The sequence below is a fragment of the Typha latifolia genome, chromosome 10 (genome assembly GCF_019914945.1).
Source record: "Typha latifolia isolate L0001 chromosome 10, TyphaL0001v2, whole genome shotgun sequence".
Taxonomy (NCBI): domain Eukaryota; kingdom Viridiplantae; phylum Streptophyta; class Magnoliopsida; order Poales; family Typhaceae; genus Typha; species Typha latifolia.
Genome location: NC_133095.1, coordinates 3,582,235 through 3,597,292, shown reverse-complemented (window position 1 = coordinate 3,597,292; position 15,058 = coordinate 3,582,235). Strand labels below are relative to the sequence as shown.

General features: G+C 37.1%; 1 protein-coding gene across 1 annotated transcript; it reads right to left on the bottom strand.

Moving 5' to 3' along the window:
* Positions 1-1,178: 1,178 nt before the first annotated feature.
* On the bottom strand, positions 1,179-15,023 carry LOC140796322 (uncharacterized). The gene is made up of 8 exons (XM_073149307.1): positions 14,698-15,023; positions 11,089-11,837; positions 6,901-8,516; positions 4,912-5,249; positions 4,173-4,827; positions 4,007-4,088; positions 3,246-3,293; positions 1,179-1,637 (listed from the first exon to the last, which is right to left on the bottom strand). The coding sequence occupies exons 1-8, from the start codon at positions 14,942-14,944 to the stop codon at positions 1,434-1,436; spliced, it is 3,939 nt and encodes a 1,312-aa protein (XP_073005408.1). The 5' UTR covers positions 14,945-15,023; the 3' UTR covers positions 1,179-1,433.
* Between the last annotated feature and the right edge of the window lie 35 nt (positions 15,024-15,058).

Here is a 15,058-nt window from a genome sequence, read left to right as displayed (position 1 = left end):
TTAAATGTATCAACTTATTAACCTCTAATAAACTTTTAATAGAGTAGAATCAATTAACTAAGACAACACTAAATAGAAATATATAGTTTTTGGTAGACCTGCACTTTATGTGAGTATACCAACATGCTTATCAAGTCGTCTGCTCTAACCCATCATTGATTCCTGTCACGATAAGCGAATAATATTCTTCACATTGTAAATCCAGTTCTTGAAGAAGACCTGAGACTAAATGTATGAATTCTACCAAGCTATCAGGAAGATTGCCACCAATCAAACACTCAATGAGGTAGGCGAAGTCATAAGCTATCTGGTTGAAAAGAAGAGGATCCCGTGGTAATGAAGTTGTTCAAAGTTTATGCCTTGTGACACCAATAATTTTACCAGATTTTATTTCTTGTTTTCTTGACAATGTTGGTCGGAGATGGCTCCTTTTTGAATCGGGATAATGGTGGTAAGAATGATTCTTTTTTATTGGTTCTTAACCTTGGAGTGGGTAATCAATCCTTGCACCCTTGTCATTGCCTTCTAATTTTCTCAGAGAGAGACGAATTTCTCAATGTCTCGAATTCAGGAAGTAGGAAGAGTAAGAGCTTACCGAAGAAATGGGATGATCCAAATTGGATGTCGGGGAAGAAGGGTGAGGAAGAGAATAGTGGTAATCTGGCAGGAAAAGCAGAGAAATCGAAGGCAGACTTTTGAATATACTTGGTTGGAAAGGTGGGCACTTTCAACCTGGGTCTCATGATATCTCCTGCTGCTGCCGAAAGCATTTGAGACCTTTTCTACAAACCTCCAAGTACAAAGGAAGCCCCTGGATTGCATCTAAATTGCCAGAGCCTGAGGTTTGTTACTGTTAATTGTAACCATTAGCAGAAGAAAATAATGTGGATGTCACCGTGATAAGAACTCCGACAGTGGCAGAGATTGCGGGATCTTCTCTGCCAGTAGGCTCAGTGATGATTATTCAACCTGTGGAACCATTGAACGTGGATAATAAGAACACAAAATCAAGCAGATGTTTTAGAGCAGCAGTTTTGAGGGATAGACAAACACATACCTAACATACTCCAAAATTCAAATTCTACAGCCAGCTTGGTTGGATAATATATCCAACACCTTAGTAGAAACAAATCCAGCATATGAATTTTGCTATTGATCGACAAATGATCCAATAGAGATATAAGAACACTATCATATTTACTGAAAAAGTTATGTAAGCTTTACATCACTCAAAACTATCTGGCTAGGTAAAGATGGCAACTACTTATCTGGTAAATAGCAAAGATATTTTCTGCGAAGCGGTAACCACTCCGGATAGTAGAATATAACACACTAACCTAGGACTTGCTTGCTGTCATACATTAATCAGTAGCTTCAACGTCTACATACCATGGTACCATGAAATTTCACTTGTGTGTACAAAAATTGAGATATCATACAGATTCAAAGTTTGTCTCTTTTGGCAACACCAAAGCAATTAGGCACTCGGCAGGATGAGGAGCAATGGCCAACATGGTGCAAGTTTCAACTGAGTGAGGGAGAATGAAGAGCAGTCTTGACCACATGGACTTCCCCGGAGGAATCTTAATCACACCAGCACATTCCCTTTGTTTCAAGTATGATATGAAATCTCGGAACTGCATACAGATCATCAGATCCTTCAGTTGTGTGCCATACGGCTACTACTGAATATTTTTCGAATATGAAATCTAATAATCTATTACTTGACACCATAAGTAAGATAGCACCAAAGATGACCATTTTTGTCTTAGTTTTAGGAAAAAATAAAAAAGAAAAAAGAAAAAAGAAAAAAAAGCAATGCTCTATCAGATATGGTAACTACAACAACAGAGAAAGTGAAAGCTACTAGGCAAACAACTCAGTGGGGAAGAAATATCAGAAGCATATTCAACTTAAAGCACCTAAAAGGGGCAAAATTACCTACTCAGTTCTAATTACCATATAAAAAAATTTACAACTCGGACAGGTATTTATATATATAAACACACACATACAAATGACAAAGACTTCTACAATTCATGTAGGTAAGCATATAAAATATGTCGGAACTAAAATTTTTCATCCTTATTGAGAGTTATGAATACATGCCACAATCCTAAAACAGAAGTGGGATATAAGTAGGGATAGGAGGGTATTTCAGAATTTATGTTCGAAAAAATAGAACATTGTTGTTTTAGATTGTTTTGTTCAGCTAGTGGCCATTAGGTCAAATAAACTTTAGGTTGTTTTCCGGGCAATAAAAGAAAAAGCAAGATTGGGCTGTGAAAGGCCAGAAGGCAAGATGTAAACGACAATAAATGTAAAGTGTAGGATTTATTTATAAATTTCTCAATACCTATACATATATGTATATCGTCAAGAATAAAAATCACATGAAGAATGCTTAATAGACTACAGATTAGGCAATAACTCTTTCACACAAATCTTTGATAACTTACACTTACCAGAAAGCTTGCTGAGTATTTGCAAGGGGACTCTACCACTTATTTTTGAAGTGACCCAATGAACAAGAATCATTGAAAATTTCACCTATCATGAGCTTTGAATCATAAATATAATGATTTTCTGAATGGTTGGACATTTTGATGTTACACATGAATATCCTTCTATATAATTTTCTGAAAATCATTTTCATGTTCACAAGAGAAGGTGAGAGCTAAGTTTGAGGAGATACATAAAGAAACAAAAATGATAATAGTCTAAAGGCAGCAGATATACAGTAAATTAGATGAGTAATGTAGAGATCCCTTGAGAAGAACACAACTTGTAACAAAGTGGAAATTATTAAAGGCAATCTGATGAAGAGGTACAATATACAGAAGAGGAATGATATGGGTAAAAGTAAATGATACAATATTTTTCAGAAGGGTGGATGAGAAAAGATATATTTGAGAAATTGGGATGCAAGTGGTGTAAAGATTTTGAAAAGAGGGCATAAAAGCTTTACCACTTAAATAACAAACTGTTAAGAAAGGAGAAGACCTAGGAATAACCACCACAACTAATGAGTGAAACATCCATAACATTTAAAGTACAACATATCACGCCAATATTCAAGGTTAATTCCCTTTAAAGAACCAATGTTTTGAGAACTAATGTTTTGAAAATTTAACAGGTCAGCAATCAAGCAAATATGTTCAAAACCCAACATGTTCAGAGAATTACAACTTTTTACATTTATACTATTGTTGAAATTAGATATAAAGAGGAAAAAAATGACTTACCCCTTTGTTATCACCAGCCGAAGAAGGCAGCAAACGACAGACCTCTCTCTGCACCATTGTGTTGTGAAGGAATAGTCATAAATATGGATAGTCAAATATTGATAGACATAACATAGATTTGGTATATATAACTTATTAACAAATTTCTACAACTTCTCACCCTTGCCCTACCAGAGAGTAATGGAAAGACAGGTCCACATTGTCAAATGTCAAATGAAATGTTGCTAACATCATTTCATGGATTATCTTTTCCTACTTGTGATCAAATCTCAGCAGAAATCCCTTCATAAATGAGATATGAAGCTCAAGGTATGAATTTAAAACATAGAAGTATAAAACAGCAAACCAGAAACAGAAGCATGGAAGCAGTTGCTTTCTATACTAAAAGTAAATACTACTTGACAAGTTACAGATACTAAGTTGCAATGAACTCTTTTGTTTCATCACTTAGCATGTTCTTTGAACAATTGTGTATGAGAACGCAATTGAGATATTGAACCACCTTACAAAATTGATATATAATAGACTCTACCATGTTGCTTAAAGCACCAAGGTTGGCCAGTTCTCCCAACTACTACTCTGAATCAAGTAGACCACAAGCTTATATTGAAGTTGCTTTGTATATTTCTAAGTTCATAGTTTTGTAACTAAGAAAAAACTGAAAATTACTGTTGTAGGCATCAATTGAAATAAGAAACCACAAGAGGAAATGAATGGAGATCCATGCACTTCGTTTGGAGGATGGATCCTCAAGAACTTACTTTATTGGATGGAGTGTTAGCAAAGGTTGTCTTGACATGCCGAAAGTCTGTACGCTTTGTGACATCTAATCTAGCAGGCCAACTGCATAATTACATGAAGAAAGAATGAGAAATTCAAGAACAAGATGAATTACAGAACAGATTGGTGAAGTACTGATGTCCTTACTCTACAGGTTCAGAGACAGAATTTGAATATCTGCAAGCATCTGAGTTCTCTCTGGTTGCATAAATTGTACAGTAATGAACTCCACTTTTTGAAAGAGTGCCTTGCCACTGATGGTGAAAGCATGCTACACCTGTTTGTTGGTCAGAAGGTTCAACAGCAAGTTGAAGCGGGGGAGGAGAGCTAGGAGGTGGAGGCACGAAGGGAGGTTGGGTGAGAGGTAATGGTGGTGGAGAAGGTAGAGGAGGTGGCATATCTGGTGGGGGAGGTGGTGGCAAGGCTTCACTTGGTAAACCTGGCATGGAAGCCACCTTATCGAAATGTTGTAATGAACCTCCTGGCAGCTGCGAAAGTGGTGTTATAGAAGAGGGTATGAAAGGAAGAGGAACACATGGATTGATATGAATATTGTCACTGGGCGTCATGCCTGTGGGGATTTGATTCAATGGAGGATTTATGGCAGAATTGTCCCAAGAACTGCTTGGAGCAAGATAGACAGGACGAACAAAAGGAGCTGTCTGGATAGGCGGAGGTATTACTGAGCCACCATGTGTAGCTATTGGCGGGCGCACAGGGGTTCCATGTGCAGACAGTGTCGGCTCATTGTCTTGCTTCTTATACTGCCACATCTGTTTGCCAGTATTGGAAGAGGCAGGACCTTCAGATGGATCAACAGAAGGCTGGATGAGCATCTAAAACTATAGAGTCAATACAATTTGGCCTCTTAAATATACAGTCTTACCGTAAAATGTTACATCCATGGGCATGCTGCTGCTGTAACCATCCAACTTTCTTGATCCAACATCTACAACTTCTGTACTACTTGTACCACTCCATTGTGATCGAAAAGCTTGTCCACTTGGTGCATGAGTGCCAACATTTTCCATGTTTAACCTTGGGGACACAAGCTCACAAATGCCACTATCATCTTTGGCTGCGAAAGAACTTGAATAAAGGTTGGCTGGTTTATTTTCTAAACCAGAAGGGCAGAGTTCCCTCTGAGATGACAAATAATCTGAAGAACTAACTTTCCTCGGTGTCTTTTGTTGTTCATCATGATACACTGCAGTTCTCGAGTTCCTATACAGATTCACACCACCAACCAAGAAGTCTGTAAAGTAACGAAAATTCAACAGTATGCTGATATGCAAGAGGCATACTAAAATTAACACATCAAGTGGCACTAACATAAGATGCATAAAAAAATAAATTGAATGGTGCTCATTATTATAGATTTCATCATCTTTTGATGGATCATTTACATTCAAGATTAAATAGAGAGAATATGCAAATTAGATAGTCAGGGACATGTCAAAAGATGATTATCTAGTCTTCATGTTCTCTTCTCCATCTTATATGGGAAAGTCTAAAAGGTTTTGTATAACCACTTTTTTGACAAAGTTTCAAAATCATGAAACTGGAACATTTTATAAGCAAAAAATGATCTACCTCACAACAAGCCATAGTACAATTGGTGCAAACACCACTTTTAGACACATGTACTTGTGCAGACATAGGAGGGCTGCCCATTCAGTAACAATTTGGCTAAGCGACGGGTCATGAGAGAGAGACTTTAATGTTGAGGGTATTTTAATATTTTTTTGTTATGGGTATTTTAGTCTCACTTTTAGGGTTTATAGCCTATATAAAGACTTGAGATGTACTTTCAGAGGTTAATAGATATTTTGAGATTTTGAGATCTATTTTCTTTGTTTGTTGGTGGATTCGAACACCCCATTGTTGGATTTCACATATTTGTTCTTTTTTATATCATCGTTCTACATCAACAATAAGTAACTTGTAATCCTTGCAACATATGAGACTATAGCATCATGTAATTTAGAAATGCAATTTCTCCAAAGATGGTAAAATAATGCAACAGCGAACACTTCATTTTACCAAAGAGCAGAACTAAAAGGAAAAACATCAACTAAACACAAAGAAACCACAGTATGCATGTTAGAGTAATAGGTTATGCAAAATGAAAATAAATGGAAAGACTGTGCATTCTCATACAGTCGTAGAGAAGTTCTAACGACAGTCTTATAACCTTGACTCACAATTGGAAATAAAAAGCTGCAAACAAAAGTGCCAAGTTTTATCCCAGGAGTTCAAAATGCCAACTGGATGTTTCAAGACATAAATACTGTATCCCAAAGCCATCTTTTCATAATATTACCCTAGTAACAGTTCCAAGAATGATGAGTAAATTCATAAAAATTCAAGCATCACCCTTGTTCTCAATTGAGACCCTAACAGCATCAAGACAAACAGGAGACTATACCTTTGCAGTCCTCCCCATGTTTATAATTACTGTCAGTTAACCATCCCTTGTGACGCTATTGTCAAATTGTTAAATTAATAGGATCTTTGGTCATTTTCTTGTGTACAAAACTGAAAAATGTTCTCCAAGTAATCATCATAAAATCAAGAAAACTGCACTCGCTAATGGAGCATGAGTGACGCATAAATGCATGTTTCAGGATCAGGACATAATTCTAGACCAGAGAAAAATGGGAGATAAATCAAGTAAATAAACACAGCAAAAAGGAAAAAAGCCAAAAAAATGTTCTACAATTTCATAGGAAGACCATATGGACCACAGAAATATTCTATGCATGAGTAATAAGATTATCTGTGGAAGAATGTGCAATAGTAATGAATTACTACATTTCAACCATATAAATATGTCAAGAAAACCAGTAAGATTGAGTCCAATAATAATTCAAACCTGAGCTCAGCTTGGCTGCTACCATCAGACAAGCTATCATGGAAAATTGGAGGCCTTGATGATAGAGTCATATTTTCAGGTTTGTCAGCAATGTTTCCCTTGTTTACTATCCTCACTTCAACACTAACTGATGTAGGCCCAAATCTTGCACCATGCAAATGTGATTTTGCAATGTCAGCAGCTTCATATGATTGGAAATCTATAAAGCAGAAACCGCTTAGTCTATTAAAATGCCATCCAGTAATCTCCCCAAACCTAGAGAATGCATTGATCAACTCCATATCTGGGACTGATACATCTACGTGCCTTACTACAACCTGACTACCAGAAATAAACTTATCGTTTGAGCAAGCATTTGCTGTTGGGCTTTTATTTGGATATGTATGAGATCCATTCTCTTTATGCTGACACCTGATTTGAGTCATTGCAATGGCTGCTTCTTCTGCTGTCAAGAATTCAATCAGCAAAGCATTTTCATTAGTAAGATCAGTAACAGAACGGGGTTTCCTCAAACCCGCGGCCATCAGTTCATGCAATATCTCATCTTTGTCTCGTAGGCTCATCACATTCCCAACATAAACATGACAGCTTTCACCGACAGCTATACTCTTAACAAATCCTCTGCTACCTAATCCTCTGTCTAGATATTTAATTTGAAGGCAACCACCCCAAAGAGAGGAACCTTGCATGTATTCACATGCCTTCACAGCATCCAGTATGTTTCTGTACTCAACTAAGACAAAGTCTTTCGCAGGAAAAAACAAAAATTGCTCCACAGGACCGAACTCCTCAAACTTCAACCTAATTACTGTTTCCGAGCCACCATCACCCAATGAACCTACCCAAAGCTGCTTTGAAGCTAGTATTACATTCCTAGTTCCCGCATACACATCAAGGTAAAATATTTGATTAGAAGCATGTTTATTTGCTTCCCAATGCTGCCTAGGGGATGGAAGGATTTTGGATACACCTCCAGAGGAAGATATAGTAGTTGGTGTACCTATATCAAAATTTACACCTTGTTTATCACCATCAATTACATTGTTTATCACCCTAGATGCATCAATCTTCATATCTCGTGGTTTCCTCTTGTCTGAAGAAAAGAACCGGTTGCTTGTTAACTCTTTTCCTGACAAGGTCTTAGGGGATATATCTTCAGAGTTTACAGTCTCCAAATTCTTGGTAGGGACCAGTCTTTTTCCTTCATGAATGGTATTGACATCCATTGCATTATTCATCTCACGTGAAACTGTGTAGCGAGGTTTTGTACTTTCATCCACATGTCTTTCAGAAGAATCAATATCTTTCTTAGGTTCATAAGTAGGAGATGGATCTTTCATTCCCAATGAAAGATCCCTCTTAGACATATGAACATTCCTATTATGCTGCAAAGGAGTTCTATGAACCGAATATGGAGGACTAATAAATGTTGATGGATCAGAGTTATCTTCATCACTATCTTCACGATCTCTTTCCTCAACCACTCCAGATAAAGATCCTAAAACTTTTTCTAAATAAGATGACATCTCTAGAACAGCCTCTGAACTTTCTGATATACATAATCTTTTATATCTAGAGACAATCCACCGTCTCAAAGATGGATCCCTGTTAATTACCTGCACAGACAGACATGTAAGACATGAGGTTTATGCTAGCCTTCTCGAGAAAGTGGCATATCAGAAGAGTAGATTGTATCAAGAAATATTTATGAAAAGGAATATTGCAACCAAGATCTTGTAGAGGCATCCTGGTAGATGAGACTCCTGCCATTGGGAGGCAAGATGTCCATTAGTGTAGAGGTTATTCCTATGGTTCTAAACCATGACCACTTCAAAACAATAGGTAACATTATCAATAAGTGAGACTCTTGCGACCAAGCACTGTCATAAATGCAAATTCTCAATAGGATTGGACCGGTAAGTCTATCATAGAGTTCTTTGATTACCTCAAACAAATTACTAAGCTGAACATCATACTACAAGAAAATGCACTGATACATGCTCTAAAATCAGATGCATGCTAATTTGCTAATAAACAATTTACTATACACTGAAAAAAATCAACATAACGAAGTTCACAGAACATACAATGGAGTGGAAATCGATTATGCACAACTAATTTTAACTGCTTATAAAATAATGTTTCAAGTTTGCACGTCTTGATTCCTGAGTTTCTCAATCTCGAACTAACAACCAGATAAGTGTGAATGATGACTACCGGGTTCTGCAACATAATAAATGTGTTCAACTAATCACCGAACAAAACTTTCAGAAAAATAATTAACAAAAATTTAATCAGTGAATCTAAGATCCTCAAATGCCTTTAAATATATGGGTAAAACTGGATAACGATAGATCTAAGGTAGTTGAGATTCCAAAAGCAGTCACTGTTTTGCATTTCAGGAACATTTTAGCGCCAAGCTCTGTGACCAGGATGAGTTGAGTTTGCAGCTTCCTCTATTCCAACTTGATGTATCAAAAGCTTACAAGCCACTGAACTGGATAACGCACCTTATTAAGAAACCTGCATATCTGGTCTTTTAGATGCTCCTAAGGAAAGAAGCACATAATGCCTCCCCAAAACAACTTTTTGTTCTCATGGATCTCTTTTAAGACATACTTCCACAAGAAGGTGAAATATCTGGGATATCATAAGTTGTCAACCCTCTTCAATCTAAATAAAAAATATTGTTGTATCTCTGTGACAGCAACTTGATCTGAAAAAAACAGTGCTTCTTCAGCTACTACCCATGCAAACATGACACACATTACATGCCAAAGGAAAGAGATCACTGAGAACATAACAAAATACCATTTAGCACAAGAGGGCTGAGATAAAAGTCCTGTTATATAATAAAATTTTTTGACTAAACAACACTAAAAGTCATTGAACTTACTCTTAACTCATTTAAAACAAGCAAAAAGGTTCTCTCCACCTGATGAATTTATTACAGCAAACAGGAAAAAGGAATATATTTCTTCAAAAAATAATACCAAATAATTGTTGTGAAGGACCTGATCTCTTCTAGTCTATAATCTACATATTCAATAATGAAAGAAAACAGTAACTTTGACTGAGATTGCTATGATATGCGTAATCATTATAGTACATATATCTGAAAGGTAAAGTTCTATATAGGGCAAAAAAGTATGAATTATTCATAGCAAAGAACAAGAAAATGCTTTTACTAATGAGGATACTTCGACTACACAATTAATTCTCATATATGTTTAGCAACAATTTCTTCAAGCAAATGATGATTGAAGCTTATGCTTAAATGGAAATCACCATATGCATAACCTAATAAAGAAAAATGTAAAGACATCCATGTTAGAGCCTAGAAGTACACGACTTTCAGCCATTTAACATGGTAAATAATGCTCAGAAAGACAATTAAGAGTCGGAATCATCCCATTTAACAGTGACTGAAAAGAAAGGTTTAATAAAATTGCAAGAATTCACGACATTTTTGTAAAAAATATATCTTGAGGTTAGGTGACAAACTGCATCCTGGATAAAAAAACTTATTCGAGTAAATAGTAATAGGAATTTCTTTTCATCATACAAAATAGGATTGTCATTGATATCTTGCAAAATGTAGAAGTTTAGAAATGAAGAGTTGTTTGATGTAGCATCAAGGCAAACTTATTTCCTCAAATTTTCCTAGGCTGTCCTAATTCCTACTTGATTTTGCATGGAATTTTTAACGGTTCCGCAAGTAAGAAATTGTGATTCACATTCTAAAGATTATTTCAATGTCTAATATACAAAACCAAAAAATTCATAAGGATTAATGTCTAAAAATACCAAGTAATTCTTAACACTCCGTAGAATCTCTATTAAAATTTTGCAAACTTATTCTAATATAGAAAAGTAGCAAACAATGAAGTACATTAAGCTATAGATACTAAAAGCAAGTTACTGAACTCCATCACCAATTAGCATCTCTATTCATTTAAAAGATTTAACCAAGAAAGTTTCTTTGTGAACCATGATCAGTTTATATTAGTTAATTATAGATATTATGATCCATGGAAGAAAAATGGAAGAAATTTGTTAGCACGACTGCATTGCAAAACCCAGAGGAGCAGCGTGAAGACACTAAAAATGGTATTGTAACAGCTTCAAAAAAATAAAAATAAAAATAAAAAGTATCAAAGAACTTAATAGTATAGGCTTAGACATTACCATTCCCATGTAACAGTTGCTAGACAGTGGCAACAGTTTTTCTGGAGAACAATCGCCAGAGGCTACTGGTTTGGCATCAACCTTTTCTTTGCTATCTGTACTATTACCTGCCAAATCTGTACATATTGAAGTCCCATCAGCCCTCTTGGCTGAGTCATGGTTTATCTCATCAATGTTCAGACGATTAGTCACCTGACTTAGAAAGTATAGTGCTCCTTTATAGAGAAGTGCATCACTTCCGCCAGAAACAAGAATCTCAAAACATGCTTCCAATAAGTTCTTTGGGAAGGAAATAAATATATAGAGCAAACTAAGTGCTCTAAGCTCAAATAACTTACATAGGACAGGTTTATTATCATCTACTTGTTCCTGCTTCAGATCATTTAAGAATTCTGTAGGTTCTCCCAGCTTTAGAATTCTCCTGCTGCCTATCTGATAGATATCCTTGCCCTCAAAAGTTGAAATGAAAAAGGTAAGAACGTTCACAAAAACTGCAGCACAGATGCCACGAATGACAGATGATGTTGGTGCTTCGTATGATGCTGTGCAACATATATCAACAAGGCCAAAAACACAGGCTTTAGCAGTCTGATATGCCACTCCATCCATATCCTCTCCTCTCATTATAATGGTCAAGCTCCAGTTGTACATATTAATAGACACTTTAGCAGATGCCTCAAGTGCAGTAGGGCAGTACGAGGCATATCGAGGAATTAACTCAGCTACAATCCGTTGTACACTCGTGCAACCTGAAAGACAGACAGAAGAAAGTTAGGGAATTTCAGATATCCTTCAGAAAATCAATCAAACACAAATGCAAATGGAAAGAATTCCATTGAACAAATAAAAGCAATAGACATTATAATAAAAATAAGAGACTAAAAAAAATTTTAGCAATCCCTAACACAAGAAATAAGAACTCATTCAATAACTAATCTTAAAATATGGAAATGCTCAAAATCAAATGACTGGTACTTTTGGTTAAAATATAAAAATGATCTCTTACATTCGCAAATTCATTACCTCTAACAACATCTCCTGACTTCGCTAAAATTTTTCAACCAATAAGCATTTATGAAGAACTGGATGTAATTAAAAGCCACAAGCTATTAACCAAAAACCTTGTCTTACTAATCTGACATAACAACTGACCACAGTTTGAAAAACTCAGAAATGTCTCAGTTTCGATTGGAGTTGATCAGAAAAACCATCTGAAACCATTATACACATAGGTTTCATCATCCAATAATTTCAGAAAAAATATCTGAGGCAGTTTCAGACAATGCAGCTGAAATAAGCCAAAACATTTAAAACACTAATTCCCTCATGAAAGAAATCCCATGATGGTGTGATCAACTAATTATTCACATGTGGCCAACTTCTACTACTCATTGCATGATACCAAATAGTCATGCGTGGACCTCTCTCTCTCTCCCTATACATATCATATTAATACCTTTCTACCCATATTTTACAACTAGTTGTGTTTGAGGGGTACCTCTTCCACATGAAGCGTTTTGAGGAGCATCCATGCAGAAAACCCAAGGGTTTTAAGGGATAGAAATGCCAAATTTTGAGGGGTAAACATGCACATAAGAGATTTATGAGTGTACAGAACTTCTTTTAAGACTTCTTAAGCCTAAAATCAGCCGCTGGTTTTCTTTTTCCATTTTAATATTGAACAACCATGAACCCTATTGTTGCACTAGGTCACATGAAGTGGTGGTAGACACGGTTCAGCTAGCACCAACCCAAGCCAGAAAGCTGCAACACATTGGGCTCAGCGCCCAATGAGTCAGGGGTTTATATTTTACACCAGATAGTTATCAATTTGCTTATTGCTCCTATTTTGCTTATTTAGTTGATGTATTTCATATTAGACCCTAAGGGTCCTGTTATTGGCTTATGATAACTTAGTCGCTTTGTGTTAGTTGGACCCAAGCCAGTTACGCTAGGCCAACCAAGTCGTAGGTAGCCATCTATCTAACCATCTTTGATCAATTGGAATTGACTCCTCTTCTTCTTTGTTCGACCTCTCCCTCTCTTGTTCCTCTTCCTCCAAGCTTGCCGACCACCATTGCCAACCTTGCTGCCCACCTTCGACTGGCTAGCGCCTCTTGTCCCGAAAAGACAGTTCACCTTCTTCCTCCTCCCTCTAATTCGCTACTGACATATACCATCTCCATCCTCCATCTCCATAGCGCCCTACCCTAGTCGAACCATCAGCACCATCATTGGCTATCCACTTCCACAATCCATCGCTGTAAAGTCGATCCTCCAATCTCGATCTACACTTCCACCATCTCGGATCCCCACAACCCAACTCAAGACCTACATCCTGTAGGCCCATCCCTTCTGACCTTCGGCCACTGTTCAATCAGGTCACTATTCAGTCAATATCTCAAGATCTAACCGACCAAATCCTATGATCTTAGATTCGTTGGAAAGCTCTCTTATAGAGCATCAACATATGCAAATGTTAAGAGGTTCCAACAAGTCTGGAATGACCCTCGCAAATTCCGCCCTAGAATTTGTTCTATTGCGAATCGGAATAAGTCATTTCCCCGTCTAATAGATTCCGAGCGTATCAATGGTTTCCACTAACATTAGCACAATTCACCTTGGAATCCCCAATCTTGAGATTGGATATGAGTAGACTAGAAGTCAAATATAGATAATAGATATGCTGATAAGGAAAAAACCTCGAAAAACAAGGATTTGATAAGTTAATTATACATAGTATTTTTCTAGTTTTCTTATTTTCTTTATATATATATCTACAAATAAAATATATACTTGTAGTTTTGTTTAATTAAAACCATTGTTCTAACCATGGTTCGAAGGATCGGCTGATCCAAACCCGATTTCAATCAATTGACTGGGATCGGGTGGAATTAGCCGATCCCGACTCAGATTTCCTCCTCTCTTTCACTATTTCTCTTTCTTTATCTCCCTACCAGAGCTATTGCTTCTCCGACATAGAAATTCAGCTCTAGCAAACTCCACTGAAACAGGTATTACTAGATAAAACTCTTGCCCTAATAGGAAATCTTCAATTTCACTTGTCTTTAGACTTGAGACAGGATCTAAAAAGAAACTTAGGATTTCTGATGATCTCACTATGCCCCAAGAGTACTGCATCACATTCCTTCAAAAATAATTCAAAAGATTTTTCCAAACAGCAAACAAAAGAAAAGATCTTTAATGGATGTACTAGCTTATATCTATCAGTGCAGCACCCCTATCCTCTGATTAGCAGCTCAAATTTCTTTTAGCAGAAAAGGAAGGGTGATTGCTGATCCCACAAACACGTTCTAGCATTACAACCCGAAATCCTTCAATTAGTGCTATGCAGGTCTTCCCGTCCACTTATAAGAAAATTTATTGCCAACTTCTCCACGTCTTTTAGCTTTCATGTTCTCAAGCGATCCTTCAATCACAATCCTAACGATTTTGAGATTTTGTTCAGTAAGCTAAGGCCAAATTTTCTATGAAAAGAAGACGATAAGAAGTTCTTTATGAGTTCAACCACACGTTCCCCAGATTAGGGTTTTGATTCCAGAATCGCTAAGACCAAGAAAGAGAGCATGATAGTAGAGAGAGCGAAACCTCTGGAAGCGGTGATGAGGGAGAGGTAAGCCTGCTCGAGGTCCGGCATGAGGCGGGCATCCTTCTGGGAAGCGCAGAACTGGATCCGGCGGTAGCGCTCATACAAGCTTCGGATCTCCTCCTTGTTCCTCCGCTTGCGAAGGGTCTCTTCTTGCGATGGTGGTGGTGGAGGAGGAGGATGGAGAGGCGGATCGGGGAAGGAGTCGTAGACTTTTCGCTTCTTTGGAGGCGGCTCCGCCGTCGCCATTAAAGAAGGGAGGTGGAGCGGACGACTGAGCAAGGGCTGTGTTGCCGTCGTCGGTTTGCCCCCATGGGATTAGCATATAAACTCTCCAAAATTCGTTATTTTAGTATATATACC

Bases quoted from the DNA above. Each gene is read 5' to 3' on its own strand.
- LOC140796322 (XM_073149307.1), bottom strand. From the start codon at position 14,944: ATGGCGACGGCGGAGCCGCCTCCAAAGAAGCGAAAAGTCTACGACTCC. The intron at 8,517-11,088 runs GTAATGTCTAAG...CTGTCTGTGCAG, and splicing joins GCAACTGTTACATGGGAATG to GTAATTAACAGGGATCCATC. The intron at 3,294-4,006 runs GTAAGTTCTTGA...ACAATGGTGCAG, and splicing joins CTAACACTCCATCCAATAAA to AGAGAGGTCTGTCGTTTGCT.